Below are 18,509 nucleotides of genomic sequence, written 5' to 3'. Positions count from 1 at the left end.
GAGGTCCAGAAGGCTATGGGGGGGCTGTGCCGGTTGATCTGGGGCCTGCTGCCCCTCCAAAGAAGCTACCACGAGGCTTTCTGTGCCATTAAAGACGGAGAAGGGAAGATAGACAGGTTTTTACAAGTATTTTAGATGCAGTGCGAAATGTAGGGCATCGCCAGTGCCAACAGAGTTACCCTCCTGATTGGAAAGCTATAGGGGAGAGCCTTGAATGCCTTCGAGGCTATCCCCTTGGAAGACAAAAAAAACTATGACCGGGTGAAAGAACGCATCCTAGTCCGATACGCCGTCACGCTGGAGGCTCACCAGCTGAAGTTCCAAGGATTGAGGAGGAAAGAGGGACAGCCTTTCACTGAGTGGGTGCACCAGTTCAGCCACTCCTTGGACTACTGGTTCGCAGACTACCAAGTAACCACCCTGGCCTAAGCCTCCCAGCTCATTCTCCTGGAACACTTTTATGATCACCCCCCCCCACGAAGGTACGAGAATAGGTCAGGGATCAGAAGCCTGAGATGGTAGACCAAGCTGCCACCCTGGCAGATCAGTTCCTGGATGCTCGGCATCAGGTGTAGCCCGAACCTTGCCCAGCGGGCCGCTCCACTGCAGTTCAGGCTCATCCACCGGTGGCTCACCGGTACCCCCCAGTCCCACAGGTACAACCCCGCTCCTCTGGGCCCATTTCACCCTGGAAGACAGGAATTTGGTGCTATGGATGCGATCAGATGGGTCATGTCCAATCCAACTGTCCAAGGAATCCGCCCCCTGTTCAATAGACAAGAGCACCCACTAGGAGCTCAAGGGCCACCGCTCACTGCTTGGAAGCAGAGAGCCCTGCTGACCATGCCGCTTGGACCAAATAAGAGTTTTGGGTCCTACATGAGGTGGACCCAGTACAAGCAGCAACAGGCAACAACTGCCTACACCAATGCCAGGTCGTATGGATCAACTGCCGGCAGGCACAGGGACTACAGGACAGTGGAGCTACTGTTACCCTTGTCCAGCCACACATGGTCACCAATTCGGACCGGACTAAGAAGTCCATTACAGTTTGTGTGGCTGGCGGTAAGGTGCTCCAGATCCCTACAGCACAAGTTCACCAGGATTGGAGTCCTGGCTCCCATGCTGTGAAAGTAGGGATCATTGCTCACTTACCCACAGAAGTCTTGCTGGGAATGATTTGGGGCACCTTGCCTCCTCCTTTGTATTGGATGGCTCCACCGATGCTTACCCAGTCACTACCCACCAGCAAGCCGGACTTCAGGCCACCACACACAATCAGGGACTCAGGTAAGTCATTACTCCCTGATTTCTACCCCGACAGCTGACCTGGTCTCCTGGGCATCCCCCACCAACTTCACTCAGGAGACATTAAAGGGACATAATACTCATATGCTAAATCACTTGAAAGTGATGCAGCATAACTGCAAAAAGCTGACAGGAAAATATCATCTGAGAACCTCTATGTAAAAAAGGAAGATATTTTACCTCACAACTTCCTCAGCTCAGCAGAGTAAGTGCTGTGTACAAAGTTATACTTCAGCTGCTGTCCAGCTGCAGGTAAAAAAAAAAGAAGTAAAAAATGAACAGTAGCCAATCAGCATCATCAGTGCTGAGGTCATGAACTCTTTTACTGTGATCTCATGAGATTTCACTTAACTCTCATGAGATTTAATAGCAAACTTCCTTAAACTGAATAGGGAAATAAGATGAGTGTTCCCGGGACAGGCATACTGATTTGCTGCTTAAAGTCCTTTACAATGTGGTGTGAATACTTACATTTTGAAGTAAAATATCTTCCTTTTTTACATAGAGATGTTCTCAGGAGATATTTTCTAGTCAGCTTTTTACAGCTATGCTGCATCACTTTCAAGTGTTGAAACATTTGGGTATCATAGTCCTTTAAGTGCCCAAGGAATCTGCCCCCTGTTCAATAGACAAGAGCACCCACAAGGAGCTCAAGGGCCACCGCTCACTGCTTGGAAGCAGAGAGCCCCGCTGACCATGCCGCTTGGACCAAATAAGAGTTTTGGGTCCTACATGAGGTGGACCCAGTACAAGCAGCAACAGGCGACAACTGCCTACACCACCGCCAGGTCGTATGGATCAACTGCCGGCAGGCACAGGGACTACAGGACAGTGGAGCTACTGTTACCCTTGTCCAGCCACACATGGTCACCAATTCGAACTGGACTCGGAAGTCCATTACAGTTTGTGTGGCTGGCGGTAAGGTGCTCCAGATCCCTACAGCCCAAGTTCACCAGGATTGGAGTGCTGGCTCCCATGCTGTGAAAGTAGGGATCATTGCTCACTTACCCACAGAAGTCTTGCTGGGAATGATTTGGGGCACCTTGCCTCCTACTTTGTATTGGATGGCTCCACCGATGCTTACCCAGTCACAACCCACCAGCAAGCCGGACTTCAGGCCACCACACACAATCAGGGGACTCAGGTAAGTCATTACTCCCTGATTTCTACCCTGACAGCTGACCTGGTCTCCTGGGCATCCCCCACCAACTTCACTCAGGAGACATTAAAGGGACATAATACTCATACGCTAAATCACTTGAAAGTGATGCAGCATAACTGTAAAAAGCTGACAGGAAAATATCATCTGAGAACCTCTATGTAAAAAAGGAAGATATTTTACCTCCCAACTTCCTCAGCTCAGCAGAGTAAGTGCTGTGTACAAAGTTATACTTCAGCTGCTGTCCAGCTGCAGGTAAAAAAAAAGAAGTAAAAAATGAACAGTAGCCAATCAGCATCATCAGTGCTGAGGTCATGAACTCTTTTACTGTGATCTCATGAGATTTCACTTAACTCTCATGAGATTTCATAGCAAACTTCCTTAAACTGAATAGGGAAATAAGATGAGTGTTCCCGGGACAGGCATACTGATTTGCTGCTTAAAGTCCTTTACAATGTGTTGTGAATACTTACATTTGAAGTAAAATATCTTCCTTTTTTACATAGAGATGTTCTCAGTAGATATTTTCTAGTCAGCTTTTTACAGCTATGCTGCATCACTTTCAAGTGTTGAAACATTTGGGTATCATAGTCCTTTAAGTGCCCTGACATTGGCTCCCTACCGTGCCCGGGCAGGGAACAACCCAGGGGGACTAGGAGGGGACCATTTTGAGTGGGAGAGAGAGCTCCTATACAGGGTTACAGAGGGGGGAAGGGAGGAAGATGCCAAAGTGCCAGCTGATGGTACCACAAAAGTATTGGTATGACCTGCTATACATAGGGCACAACATTCCTCTTGCACGACACTAGGATCTGTCACCGATTGACTCAAACCTTCTTCTGGCCAGGGATTACAGGGGACGTTAGGCAGTACTGTCGGACATGTGACGTTTGCTGGAGGGTAGGCAAGACCACTCCAAAACCTTCCTGCACCCCTTCCCTATCATCAACAAAACATTCAGCAGAGTAGCTGTTGACATTGTTGGTCCCTTGCCTCGTCCCAGTCCCTCAGGGAAAAAGTAAATCCTGACAGTGGTAGACTATGCCACCCTATACCTGGAGGCAATACCCCTGGCCAATATCCAGGCAGAGACAGAAGCCAATGCGCTGCTCCGGATATTTACCAGAGTGGGTTTCCCCCGGAAGGTTATCTTAGACCCAAGCCGAGCTCTCCATACCACCCCCAGACTAACACATTCTTGGCCTCTCACAAAGATTGGGAAAGATACCTGCCACACCTCCTGTTCGCTTATAGAGAGGTGCCTGTCAGGGTGCCATGAATTAGACTGAGACGAGAAGTGCAAAAATACACACACCTTTATTCATAGCAAAAAATAATAAAAAGTCCACAAGTCAAATAACAAGCCAGGAGTCAAAACCAGAGCTGGTAGTCAGACAAGCCGAGTCAGGAGCCAAAGCGAATAGTCAGATGAGCCGGAATCAGGAACAAGGAAAACAGCAGGGTCAGGAACAAGCCAGGGATCAGAAACCAGGAAGGACGTCAGGCAGCCAGGTAATACAAAGGAACTCTCACAAACAGGTCTGAGACAACGCAAAGGCAAAGCATACTGAACAGAGGCCCTTTAAATAATAAGTGATGACATCACAATTCTGAGACTGCATCCTGTCTCACATGGATGATGCACACCAGTCTGGCCATAAAAGGAAGTGTAGGAAATGAGCAGCATCCCCCACAATGCACCATTTCAGGAAGAGAGGTGAGTAAAATGGCTGCCAGCAGCACATGGCAAACAACAGGGAAAAAACCCTGACAGTACCCTCCCCTCAACGACCCCTCCCCCTCGGGAGAACAAAAGGCTTATTGCAGAAACGAGCATGGAAGGCACGGAGGAGGGCTGGAGCATGAACATCAGAGGAGGGAACCCAAGAACGCTCCTCCGGACCGTAGCCCCTCCATTGAACCAAATACTGTACACAGCCCCTGGACATACGAAAGTCAATAATGCTGCTGACCTCATACTCCTCATGGTTGTCAACAAAGATAGGACGGGGACGAGGCAACACAGTGGTAAACCGATTACAAACCAATGGTTTCAAGAGGGAGACATGAAAAACATTGGAGATGCGCATAGCAGGAGGAAGGTCAAGAGCGTAGGCCACAGGATTAACCCATTGGAGTATTCGAAAAGGACCAACATAACGGAGAGCCAATTTATTGTAAGGCACACGAAGGTTCAAGTTGCGGGAGGACACCCCAACTCTCTCACCAACCTGGTAGGAAGGTGCGGGCAGACGCCTACGATCAGCCTGGAACTTTTGGCGCAGCATAGAACGATGAAGGCAATCCTGAATGTGCACCCACGTGGAACGGAGTTGCCGGAGATGCTCCTCCAAAGCCGGAATACCCTGAGACATGAATGAATTGGGCAACAAGGATGGTTGAAACCCATGATTCTCCATGAACGGGGATAACTTGGAGGAAGCATTAATAGCACTATTACGAGCAAACTCTGCCCAAGGTAAAAGTTCAGACCAATTATTGTGGTGATCTGAGACATAGCAACGGAGGAACTGTTCCAGAGCTTGATTAGACCGTTCCACAGCCCCATTGGATTGAGGGTGATATGCCGAGGAGAAGGAAAGCTGGATCCCCATTTGAGAACAAAAGGAATGCCAAAATCTGGAGACAAACTGGCTACCCCGGTCCGACAGTATCTCCTGGGGTAACTCATGTAAACTGAAGACCTCCCGGGCAAAAATCGAAGCAAGCTCCTGAGTGGTAGGCAGCTTCATCAAGGGAATGCAATGTGACATTTAAGAAAAACGGTCAACCACCATAAGGATAACAGTATTGCCATTGGAAACAGGGAGCTTGACAATGAAGTCCATGGAAAGATGTGTCCAAAGACGCTCACCATTAGCAATAGGTTGAAGAAGACCAACAGGAAGACGTCAAGGAGTCTTATTCTGTGCACAAACTGAGCAGGAGGCAACATACACAGCAATATCAGAATGAAGACCTGGCCACCAGAATTTTCAAGTGACAGACCAAATCATTTGGTTCTTGCCTGGGTGACCTGCGACTTTAGGATAGTGGTAAGTGTGCAAAAGTTTAGTTCGAAGATTCTCAGGAACAAAACACTTAACACTAGGTTTCTCAGGAGGTTCATTGGTTTGTGCAGCCAGGATCTCCTCCCCCAAGGGAGAAGTCAAATTAGTATATATGGTAGCCAAAATATGGTCAAGAGGTATAACAGGAGTAGGTACAGACTCCTCCTTGGACAGAAGTGAAAATTGTCGAGAGAGGGCATCAGCCCTAACATTCTTACTACCAGGCAGGTAGGAGACCACATAATTAAACCGAGACAAAAATAGCACCCATCTGGCCTGTCGGGGCGACAAACATTTTGCTTCAGATAGATAAATTAAATTATTGTGGTCAGTAAGAATGAGCACTGGCACGCTAGTACCCTCGAGAAGATGCCTCCATTCCTGGAGTGCCAAAATTATGGCCAGTAATTCCCTGTCTCCAATTTCATAATTGCACTCCACTGGAGACAATTTCTTAGAGAAGAAACCACACGGATGCAAGGAACCGTCAGGCGTAGGACGTTGAGACAAGAGGGCACCTACTCCAGCCTCAGATGCATCAACCTCAAGAACGAAAGGCAGGACAGGGTTAGGATGAGCCAGAACTGGAGTGGCAGCAAAGGCAGTCTTAAGACTATCAAAGGCCTTAATGGCAGTAGGTGACCAATGGAGTGGATCATTCTCTTTACGGGTCATGTCTGTGATAGGTTTGACCAAGGAAGAAAAGTTTTTAATAAACTTTCTATAGTAATTGGCGAACCCCCAAAAATGTTGAATAGACCGAAGACCAACTGGGCGAGGCCACTGCAGAACTGCAGATAACTTGTCAGGATCCATGGAGAACCCTGCAACGGAGATAACATAACCTAGGAAGGTTACTCGAGTCTGATGGTACTCCCATTTCTTGAGTTTACAAAACAGGCCCTTCTCACAAAGTCTCTGAAGAACCTGTGTAACATCAGAACGATGAGCCTCAAGTTTGGGTGAGTGTATGAGGATGTCGTCTAAGTACACCACAACACACTGTTGCAACATATCTCGTAGGACATCATTAATAAATTCCTTAAAAACAGCAGGAGCATTACATAGGCCAAAGGGCATTACAAGATACTCATAATGCCCGCTCCTGGTGTTAAATGCTGTTTTCCATTTGTGACCCTCCTTAATCCTAACGAGATTGTACGCTCCTCTCAAATCAAGTTTAGTAAACACCGTAGCTCCCTTGAGGCGGTCAAAGAGTTCCGTAATGAGCGGAATAGGGTAAGCATTCTTAATGGTAAGACGATTAAGACCAATATAATCGATACATGGTCTTAACTCGCCACCTTTTTTCTTCACAAAGAAGAAGCCAGCCCCTGCAGGAGAGCAGGATTTGCGGATGATTCCCCGGGACAGAGCATTGGCAATATACTCCTCAATAGCACAATTCTCTGCAACAGACAGAGGGTACACCCGGCCTCGAGGAGGAATGGCTCCGGCTTGCAGGTCTATGGCACAATCGTAAGACCGGCGAGGAGGCAACGTACTGGCACGCACCTTGTCAAACATGTCTAGGAACTCTTGGTACTCCTCTGGCAATTGAGATACCGAAGAAGTGCACAAGACTTTAACTGGTTTCCAAAGACAAGTGGAAATACATTGTGGGGACCACAACAAAATTTCGGACTTGCACCAGTTGAGACTGGGATTGTCCTTTTGGAGCCAGGGATAACCCAGAACAACCAGAAAATGTGGAGAGTTTATCACCTGGAACTGGAGGGTTTCAAAATGGAGAACCCCAACAGCCATGGACAACGGAGCAGTTTCGTAAGTAACGAGTGCGGGCTGAAGGGGCCTGCCATCAATGGCCTCAATAGCAAGCGGAACAGACTGAGGTAAAACAGGAATGGAGTGCTTTGATACAAAAGCACTGTCAATGAAATAGCCTGCAGTACCGGAGACAACAAGAGCCTGAGTGACAATGGAGGAGTCCACCCAGGAAAGGACAATCGTGACAAAAGGTTTCTCCTTAAGCGATTCCGGGGACGAGGATAAACCACCTAAGGTCTGCCCCTGACAGGACCTTAGGTGTGAGCATTTCCTGGCCGTGTAGGACAAGACTTCAAAAGGTGGCCCTGTAACCCACAATAGAGGCAGAGCCCCTCCCTCCTCCTAAAGGCCCTCTCTGCGTGAATCCCAACTGCATTGGCTGAGCAGTACCTGGTGACTCAGGACCAGGAGGCATGGGAGGAGAGGGAGGCATGGGTGGGAATGAACACGTAGGAGACAACGGAACTGGAGGCTTCCGCAAGCGCTCCTTGAAAGAGGGCCTCTCACTGAGTCTGATGTCAATTAGGATCAAAAAAGACACTAATGCCTCGAGATCCTCTGGTAAATCTCTGGCAGCAACTTCGTCTTTAATTGCATCAGAGAGCCCATGAAAGAAGGCAGCAGCAAGGGCTTCATTGTTCCAACCTACCTCTGTGGCAAGCGTACGGAACTCAATAGCATACTGAGCAACAGATCTTGTACCTGGCTGAATGGAAATGAGTCATTTAGCAGCAGAGGAGGAGCAAGCCGGAACATCAAATACCCTTCGAAAGGAGGCCACAAATTCAGGGTAATTTGAAATCACAGGTTTATTAGTCTCCCACAAGGTATTTGCCCAGGCAAGAGCTGTGTCAGAGAGTAACGAGATGAGAAATCCCACCTTAGCTCTGTCAGAGGGAAACGCCTGAGGTAACATCTCAAAGTAAATGCCCACCTGGTTCAAAAACCCTCTGCACTGAATAGGATCGCCTCCATATCGCTGAGGTAGAGGTGCAGAACTGGACATGCTCCTGGTAGGCATAGGTGCAGCAGCAGAAACAGGAGCAGCCATAACTTGCGGGACACTTTGGTCCAAATGTGCAGTGCGAGTCAGCAGGGTTTGCAGGGCTAGTGAAAATTGATCCAAGCGGTGATCCTGTTCATCCATCCTGGAAATGATGACAGGTAAAGGTGGATTATTAGCACCATCAGGATTCATAGCCTTTGCGTAATGTCAGGGTGCCAGGAGGAATCAGACTGAGACGAGAAGTGCAAAAATAAACACACCTTTATTCATAGCAAAAAATAATAAAAAGTCCACAAGTCAAATAACAAGCCAGGAGTCAAAACCAGAGCTGGTAGTCAGATGAGCCGGAATCAGTGTGACAGACCCTTCTGTCACAGAAGGGTCTGTCACAATCAGGAACAAGGAAAACAGCAGAGTCAGGAACAAGCCAGGGATCAGGAACCAGGAAGGACGTCAGGCAGCCAGGTAATACAAAGGAACTCTCACAAACAGGTCTGAGACGACGCAAAGGCAAAGCATACTGAACAGAGGCCCTTTAAATAATAAGTGATGACATCACAATTCTGAGACTGCATCCTGTCTCACATGGATGATGCACACCAGTCTGGCCATAAAAGGAAGTGTAGGAAATGAGAAGCATCCCCCACAATGCACCATAGTCAGGAAGAGAGGTGAGTAAAATGGCTGCCAGCAGCACATGGCAAACAACAGGAAAAAAACCCTGACAGTGCCCCAGGAATCCACTGGGTTCTCCCCCTTTGAGTTAGTATATGGCTGGAGGGTGAGGGGCCCTTAGACCTACTTAGATCTCACTGGGAAGGATCAGTTGGGGAGGAAGGACACTCCATTGTGGGGTAGGTCCTGAAGTTCAGGGACCAAATAAAGGACATTGCCACTAGAGTGCAAGAGAACCTTCAGATTGCCCAAGGTACGACCAGAATGCTCATAACCGCACATTAGACATAGGGTAGAAGGTCCTGGCCCTGAAGCCTTTCAAGCCAGACAAGCTACAGGCTTCCTGGCAGAGACCCTATCGAGTGGTAGAACAACTTTGCAATACAACCTACCTGGTAGTCAAATGTTTAGATGAACGGGTCCGCTGGACCTTTCATGTGAACATGCTGAAGGCCTATCAGGAGAGACCCAAGGATGTAGCTGCCATATGCACTCCTGTCATTGAGGACTCAGAGAGCCTCTCTTTTCCGGAGCTACCCTGGCAGAATAGGGCATTGAAGGCATAGGGTTATAGTCAAATTCTGTGTGAGCACCTGTAATCTACTGCACAGTCTTATAATATGGAATATGGTAACAAATGTCCCAATATGTTGAAAACGACAGGGCAAAGTTATCCTAACAAAAGACTCACCCCAGCTGGAGGATAATTCCGGATCACTGCCGTATACCGCTGCTATGAAGAGAGAGGCCCGTCCACGGAGAGCGTACTTGCAAATCCATGTATACCTGAAGGCAATGGGTTGAACCTGGTCAGAGCCCTTCTTTGCGCCTCCGGCTTCTCCACTGCTCTCCTCCTGGGTCCTACTCCAATCGCAGTAACTCAGCGTCTGACGTCACCAGCACCTCCGCTCGCGGCTTCTAGTTCCCTCAGCTGTTTGATCCAATCGGCGGGTGCTGACTTGTTGGAAGTAGCGGTTGCAAGCTACCGATGTGCACGCTCAGTTTCAATAGACTCCAGGTAACAAAGTGATGAGCTGCACCAAGGTACTTGATAAAACTTTATTGTGAGTCACAGAAACTTCCCTAAGGAAGCAAAATCACAACAAAAAGAGGGCATAGTGGTGTGTGAGGATTACACCCAAAGAGCTTATCGCTGACGCATTTCAGCCTGTCTGGCTGTAGTCGTAGCATAAAGCTCATAATCCCAATTACCTATAAATACCTTGTGCTTAATTGTGATTGGATAAAAAAAAATTATCCTGGGTGTATTCTCAAAACACACCTATTATTACAGCTTCCACAAAACTTTGATTCTAAATAGAAACAATTGTTGTATACTGAATAGATAGTAAGAAAATATATATACAATTGCAAACATGAATAAATGAACAAATAGTAAGTGTATATACATAAGGCATAATACTTAGATAGAATATTTTGGAAACTCTAAAACTTTAATGAGCATGACAGCAATGTCTGCCAATATATCTATAATGCTCTAACTCGGTCACTAGAGTTTAGCCTGCTCTATTCAGAGTAAAAATGCCTACTATAACACCTACTATAATATTAATGGTTATTACTGTTTAAAGATGAAAATTTGAAAATTTGAAAACAACTGGAAAGATATGAAAAAAAAAAAATGTTGGGCTATCTTTCAGGCCCAACCATAAAGATGCCTTCCGGCCATACACAGACCGAAAACTTTTTATTCCCAGAAATTGATTATATCAAATTCCGAATTTAATCCTGTGGGGATTCTTGTTTTCAGTCTGTGTATCCAGAAGGCCTCCCTCTTAGCTAGGAGTTTGTCCCTATCTCTCCACCTCTTGCCTTACATGTCACCTTTTCAATGATGGTCCACCTCAATGTGTCAGCTTTTTTGTTGTGCTTCTGATTAAAATGCTGCACTAGTGGAGTTGTCAATTTTCCTGCCTTAATGTTGTTTATATGTTCACGGATTCTATCACGTGTTTCTCTAGAGGTAAGGCCTGTGTACTGAACTCCACATTGTACACAGGTCAGCAAATAAACCACATAAGTGGCTCTACAATTCAGGCATGAATAATGTTTGAATTGTTCCCCTGTTGCTGTGCTCAGAAAACCTTCTCCACTTTGGAGATAGCTACATGCTATACATGATACATAGCTACATTTAAAGACTCCCTTGAACCTTAGCCATGATGAATAGTCAGGTTTTGTAGAGCATAACTGTGTGGGAGCTAGGATGTTACCCAATGTCTTTCCTCTCTTGAAGGCATATCTACATCCCTTAGTGACTATATCTTTTAGGTCATCATCAGCTGAAAACATACGGAAATGTTTCCGTATAATATTACAGACCTGATGGTACTGATTACTGTATCTGGTGATAAAAGAAACACCCTTTGAAGCATCCTGTTTTATCGGTTTATCTGTTCTTAAAAATTTCGACCTACTTCTCTTAGCTATATCCATCCTGGCAAGGGACACCTCTTTCCTCTTGTAACCTCTATGACATAAACGATTCTCCAGATTTAAAGCTTGTTTGTCATATTCCTCTTGTGTAGTACAATTGTGTCTTAAATGTATAAACTGCCCTTTTGTTACAGAGCAAAAAACCCTTTTTGGGTGATTGCTTCTTGCATGGAGCAGTGTGTTCCCAGAAATAGGTTTTCTGTATACTTTTGTGAACACTTTGCTTTCTTTACTCATAAGAGTTACATCCAGATAGTTAAGTTGGGTTACATTGAACTCAAAAGTTAATTTAATCCCTGCTGAATTATCATTGAGATACATTAAAAAATCTCTGGCTTCTATTTTATTGCCTTCCCAGATGATCAAAAGATCATCTATGTATCTTCTATAGCAGTGATTTTTAACCTTTTTTTTGCTGTGGCACACTTTTTTACATTAAAAAATCCTGTGGCACACCACCATCCCAAATTTTTAAAAAAATCACACATTGTAGCCTAATACAGCATATATATATACACATACACACAAACACACACATACTATATGTATTGTGCTGTTATGCCATGCCTCCTACAAACTACCCCTGCTCTGGGAGTAAAAAACAAGCAAAGTTTAAAAAATATGTCACACTGTTGTCAGTCTGCCGTGGCACACCTGAGGATCTCTCACGGCACACTAGTGTGCCACGGCACACTGGTTGAAAAACACTGTTCTATAGTATTTTATCTTTGTTTGCCAGGATTCACCACATCCATATATGTGGGACAGCTCCCACCAACCTATAAACAGGTTGGCATAGGAGGGGGCAAATTTGGCCCCCATAGCTGTCCCACATCTCTGGAGGTAGTGGACTCCCTCAAACATGAACAAATTGTGAGTTAATAAAAACTCTGTAACCCTTAGGATGTACTGGCAAAACTGGGGATCATATTTAGTCATCCTTTTTAGAAAAAATGATATTGCCTCAAGACCTTTGTCATGAGGTATGGATGAATATAAAGCAGTTACATCTATGGAAAGCCATCCAAAGCTATCTTGCCAGGAGATGGATTCAAGTTCAATTAAGAGTTGCTTAGTGTCTCCCAGAACATGCTGAAGGCCTATCAGGAGATACCCAAGGATGTAGCCGCCATATGCACTCCTGTCATTGAGGACTCAGAGAGTCTCTCTTTTCCAGAGCTACCCTGGCAGAATAGGGCATTGAAGGCATAGGGGACATACAGTTAGATGAGAGGTTAGCGATGGTGCAGAGGGAGCAAGTCAGACAGGTATTAGAGAGCCAACAAGACATGTTCCCCACTGACCCTGAGTACACCACGGTAGCGGTGCACTGAGTGGAGACCCTGGGACAGGTGCCCCTGTGGCAGCTGGTGTACCGGGTCCCCGAAGCAGTTAGGGAAAGTATGTGCAGCAAGCTCAGGGAGATGCTGGACACCGACGTTATTGAGCCATCCAACAGTCCCTGGGCATCCCCGGTGGTGTTGGTACCCAAGCGGGATGGAACCACCAAATTTTGCGCAGACTACCGTGGACTCAATCACAGAACCATGACCGATACCTATCCCATGCCCCGGGTGTATGACCTCCTAGACCACAACACCCGCGGTAACTTTCTGACCACCTTAGACCTCTGCAAGGGGTACTGGCAAATTCTCCTGGAACCGGATTCTATTCTGAAGTTGGCATTCATCACCCCATTTGGCCTGTATCAGTTTAAAGTCATGCTGTTTGGGATGAAGAATGCTCCGGCAACCTTTCATAGGATGGTAGATTGCCTCCTTGATGGCCTCCAGGATTATGCCTGTGCATACCTGGACGACATTGCGGTCTACAGCGATACCTGGGAGGACGACCTGGTCCACCTAGGTAATGTTCTGGACCGCATCAAGGCTGCAGGTCTGACGCTTAAGCCAGACAAATGTATGGTAGGGCACTTGGAGGTCCAGTACCTTGGGCACCAAGTAGGCTCTGGAAAGCAGGCCAAGATTGAAGCAGTCATGAACTGGCCAACCCCCAAGAACAAGACCTAGGTCTTAGCCTTCCTAGGGACAGCAGGGTACTACTGCAAGTTTGTCCCCAACTATAGTGCCCTGGCCAAACCCTTGACCAACCTGACAAGAAAACAGTTTCCCCGACAATTCCTGTGGTCCCCCGAGTGTGAGGACACCTTCCAAAACCTAAAGACAGCTCTAACTTCGGCCCCTATCCTGGACGCTCCTAACCCATCCAAACGTTTTTGTGTCCATACAGATGCCTCTTTGTTCGGTTGGGAGCAGTGCTAAGCCAGATGGATGAGGTGGACCATGAACACCCAGTAGCCTATATCAGCAGGAAGCTACTACCCAGAGAATTAGATTATGCGGCGGTAGAATAAGAATGTTTAGCCCGGGTGTGGGCCCTTAAGAAACTGCAACCTTACTTATATGTAAGGACCTTCACTGTGCTCACTGACAGCTGTCACGGTGGAGCCTAGGTTTGCTGGCCTTCAAATTTACCATTCAGTACCGGGATGGAGCATTGGGAATGCTGATGGACTCTTCCGGCAAGCTGAATTGGAGTAACTCTCCCAGGCAGTGTGGATCTAGCCGGTCTGCTGTACTTTTCAGGGGGATCACTGTCACAGATACCAGGCTGCTAAGTCTACCTCCACCCCCCCTACTACCTGGCTCACTGGTTATCATCTTGTTTTTGACTCTATTGTGGCTTTTGCAATGTCCCAAACTCCCTCCTTCTTGTGTTCTCACTATTTATACCTCCTATTGGAAGAGCTGATCTCTTACCGCCTGACCCCTTCCTGGCTGGTCGGACTCATGGAACTACTAGACAGCTGGGCTACCCATGAACCCCATTGACCTTTACCCTAGGCCCTTTGTCCCAGAGCTCCGCTATTTTGGGAACTGGGACTTCCTATACAGGGCAAGTGGTGGGGTGATTGCCGGAAGGAAGCTCTCTTGGGAACTTGGAGTTTTAGACCCCCCTACAACTCTTACTACCCCTGGCTTACCCTGTGTACCTTTGATCAGCTGTCGCTCTGGTCCCCAGTGATGGATCATGTCACTTTTTGGACTAGGGCACCTTGGGGCCTCTGAACTCTCCACTTCTACCTGGGAATAGCCGCCACTCCCTCAGGATTACCCCAAAACCGCAACCTAGGTATTATGGGGACTCTATGGAAATATGGTTCCTATGGAAGCGCCAGTCGGTATGGAGGGGCAGGAATAGCGGGAGATCTGGTGTCAGATAAGAACCTTATCAAGATGGTCAGTGTGTATATAAGCAGTGTGTGTTTCACAATAAAGTCTGTTCGTGTTTCACCTGAATACTGGTCTTGTCTGTTTTTTTGGGTGGGCTCTGGCTATAATCACTTATCTCCACTCTATAGCTACAAGTTCCAGGTACAAGAAGGACCCTCTTGGCTGAGCTACCCAGTCCGGGTAGCCCATGTCCGTCACACCTTCCTAACAGTATAATAATTATAAGTAAGTATAATAGTATAAGTGCCCTTCCTATAAAGGACTAGATCACAACATCACTAAAATAAACAAAGAATTTTCAATTTTATCCATTTTTGTTACATCCATTTTATAATAAGATTACTAATTTTGGAGAATATGCTTAATTTACACAGTATATTTATTTATTGAATCTAATAATTATAAATAAAAACATTAAGAACAAATGAGTATTAACTAGTTCATAAGGAACACACAATATAGATTAATATTTGTAGAACAGAAAACACATAAGCTTTTATAGTCTATTATTTTTCTTTATAACATACAGGCAGAAATACTATGCATGCTTATTGTGCTTAGTTTAAAAAAAAAAAAAAAAAAACTGTTTCACTTATACGTGTTATTTATGAAATGCCAGTAAGAGGAGAGGTTTTGACTTTTAAGATGGAGGCAAATTTGGACCTCTGGTATCTATACATAATGGTGCTTTATTACAAACACAGCATAGATGGAAATCTCTACTAGTGTAATTTTGTTTTTAATTGTTAGAGACTAGGTTTAGCAAACATTTCTTCATTAGCCAAAAATAATTTCCAAATTAAGGTTTCTTGCTTGTGGTGAAGGATGGTAAATGATTTAGAGCCATTATCTGCAATTCCTTTCAGATTCCTTATTAGATATAGTCTGAAATTATATAAAATTCCATAGTAAAATCTTACCCTGGCCACTATTTTAGGAAATGGGGGCCTCTGATTTTCTGCAATGCCGGTAGGAGGAGCTAAAATAGCTCTTCTGTGCCTCAGAAATGACATGTGTCTTGGAGCTTTCAACACATTCTGTAAAAAAAAATAAAGTAGAATCAGAATATTATACAGAAAGATGGTTATTTAACAGTTAACAAATGTGAAATAATCTATGTAGATGTAATGAGCAGGGTTTACCCATCTGTTAAATGAAAATCAATTTTAGGTTAACAAGAATTATAAGTGATTGTAGTCTTGGGGAAAAAGCTCTGATGTTTTTATAGTCATAGTCTTATTTATGGAAGACACACCTCAGTATTTGGAAAACAAATTGAAGTAAAATTCTCTACCTAAAGATTGTAAAAATGATGTATTATTGATGGATAATGCGTATCAGCATTACATAGATGGACCCAAAAATAACAAGTAAAAAAATATGTTAAAGAAGAAACTCATTTCATGCACCTCCCTCTAATTATGGGTGCTGCCATTTTGGCCGTAGCAATATTTGATTTGCCTCCATCCGGTTGTGCCTGTATTATGAGTTGAAAGTAAAAGATTGGTTTGCAAGCGAAATCCTAACATGCACAAAAAAAAATTCTGCAACTGCTCAAGAGCACTAAACTCAACATGAAATATTAATATTTCACATTCCAATGTTCTTCACATAGCAGAATATGTTCTATTTATTCTTAAATACATATTTCTATATATATTCGTATATACCTATGTATCTATTACTATAGATATATAGGTATAGATATGTATTTTACATAAACAGTATACAGTAGATATATAGAGAAATATATACTTAATAATAAAAAGTACATTATTTTCAATGTAAAGAACATATGAATGTATAATAATATGCATTTTGCGCATCGGGTTTTGTGATTTAGATTTTAATGCCTTCGGGTTAGCGCACATGAAAATTTAATAATTTTAAGGCACATTATTAAATTATTAAATATAAACTATAAAAATAATAAAAAAAATGTATTAAAAATTATTAAACAGATTAAAAAATATAGATATATTTAACGGATGATTTAGAATATGTTTCAGTATATTTTACAGATGTTGTGCTAACCTGATACACGTTGAATTCAATTGCGCTCAAACAAACGTGTTTACTTTCAACTCGTAATACGGCCAATAGTTCCAACATGCACAAAGAGCGGCAAAATACCCCTTATCGCTTGTGCACAACAGTTAGCGCACCACTCATAATCTAGCCCTAAATGTGTTCAGTGAATAATATCCCTTTAAAAGTACAGTGAACACCTTTAGAGTTGTATATTATTTTCTTATACTTTCCTTATTTAGTTTGCTTGTCCTGTTTTCATGCAATTTATCTCTAAAATTAATAATTTTATAATTCCTAGAAATTAAAATGCAAAACAATATACTTTATAATAGCATTATGAACAGCCTTGCTGTCAGCAGGCTAAACTCCAGATTGGCTACTTTAAATAAGACAAATGGGGGTAGAGTTTTGCTATTGATAAATAAATGTAGTAAAAATTATGTTAATTTGTTTTAAAAATGTTTAAACTTTGCCAAACCCAACAGAAATGTCTAGTGTTCATTGTCTCCTCAATTACAAAGGTTGAGCACAGATGCAATACTTTAAAATATGTTGTATACCTTTTTTTTTGGGGGGGGGGGAGTAATCATTTTTAACTGACCGCAATACAATAATAAGCAGGACCTACATATTTTAGGTATCTTAGACAGATAATACTGCAGCAAGTTTTGCAAAGATGTAGGTTTAAGTGAATTTGAAAGAACTTATCTAAATGCCTTTAAGATGATTCATACATTTATGTATTCAAGTAATAATAACCAATAGTTTTTGACTACATATCTATTTTTAGAGATAAATACAGATTCCAGTGGGAAGTGGCATTAATGGTTACTATCCAAATTTGTTTGATTTGCCTCTAAATGCAGATATGCAGTGATAATTTACAAATCCTCATTAAAGGGATACTAAACCAAAATTTTTTCTAATGATTTATGTAAAGAGGCCTACTTATCGTCTGTTGGACCTGATCCAACAGTGTGGATCAGGTCCGACAGACATCGCTGAATGCGGAGAGCAATACGCTCTCCGTATTCAGCATTGCACCAGTAGCTCACAAGAGCTGCTGGTGCAACGCCGCCCCCTGCAGACTCAAGGCCAACCGACCGCCAGCAGGGAGGTGTCAATCAACAATTGCGGCAATTCCTGTCCGCCTCATAAATTAATTGTGTCTAGTACGTTAGAAGTAATATCTCCATCGCATTAACCTTTACTATTCACTATACTAGTGACAATGTTACAGATTTTTTGTTATTGCCTTTATGCTCTTTGTTTCATTGTATCGTGTTGAACGTTTTCATTTTTTCTAATCGTATATGTATGTACATATCTTTGGTGATTCCCGTAACTGCTCTAGAGACAGCCTGTAGTAAGTTAATGGAGAAGCAGCACCTGTGTTTAGCTGCACTGAATAGAGGTGTCTGAATTGGAATACACACAGGGATTTTTTCTATAGTCAGAAGTCTGGGGAGGTGTGACAGGTATCTGTTTACATATACCTGTATGTGAATACTCCCAGGGTATCTTTGAGAAAGTGCCAGTTGGGCATGAAACGCATCAGTTGACGTATCTTGTTTGTTGTCTTTCTGTGAATTTATGTGAGTTACTCTTTTAAGCTTTATCAATAAACACTTTTATTTTTTATAATAAGGCTTGGTGCATAGTGTCTAAAGTTCATATCTAAGGACTATTATTCAATATTATATGCAAGGAGAAAGTTGTTTTTTGCTTTATTATTACGGAGGTCTCTCCCTGTGAATCCA

At 44.0% G+C, this 18,509-nt stretch overlaps 1 protein-coding gene across 1 annotated transcript in view; it reads right to left on the bottom strand.

Annotated features, from left to right (window-relative positions):
- CDH13 (cadherin 13) overlaps positions 1-18,509 on the bottom strand; it is a 1,791,933-nt gene that overhangs the window by 1,101,795 nt on the left and 671,629 nt on the right. Inside the window, exon 4 of the mRNA XM_053700758.1 lies at positions 15,639-15,755. Within this exon, the coding sequence (XP_053556733.1) occupies positions 15,639-15,755 (117 nt within the window). The remainder of the gene's footprint in view (positions 1-15,638; positions 15,756-18,509) is intronic.

This window comes from Bombina bombina, chromosome 1, assembly GCF_027579735.1.
Source record: "Bombina bombina isolate aBomBom1 chromosome 1, aBomBom1.pri, whole genome shotgun sequence".
Classification (NCBI taxonomy): domain Eukaryota; kingdom Metazoa; phylum Chordata; class Amphibia; order Anura; family Bombinatoridae; genus Bombina; species Bombina bombina.
This window is presented reverse-complemented; position numbering and strand designations above follow the sequence as displayed.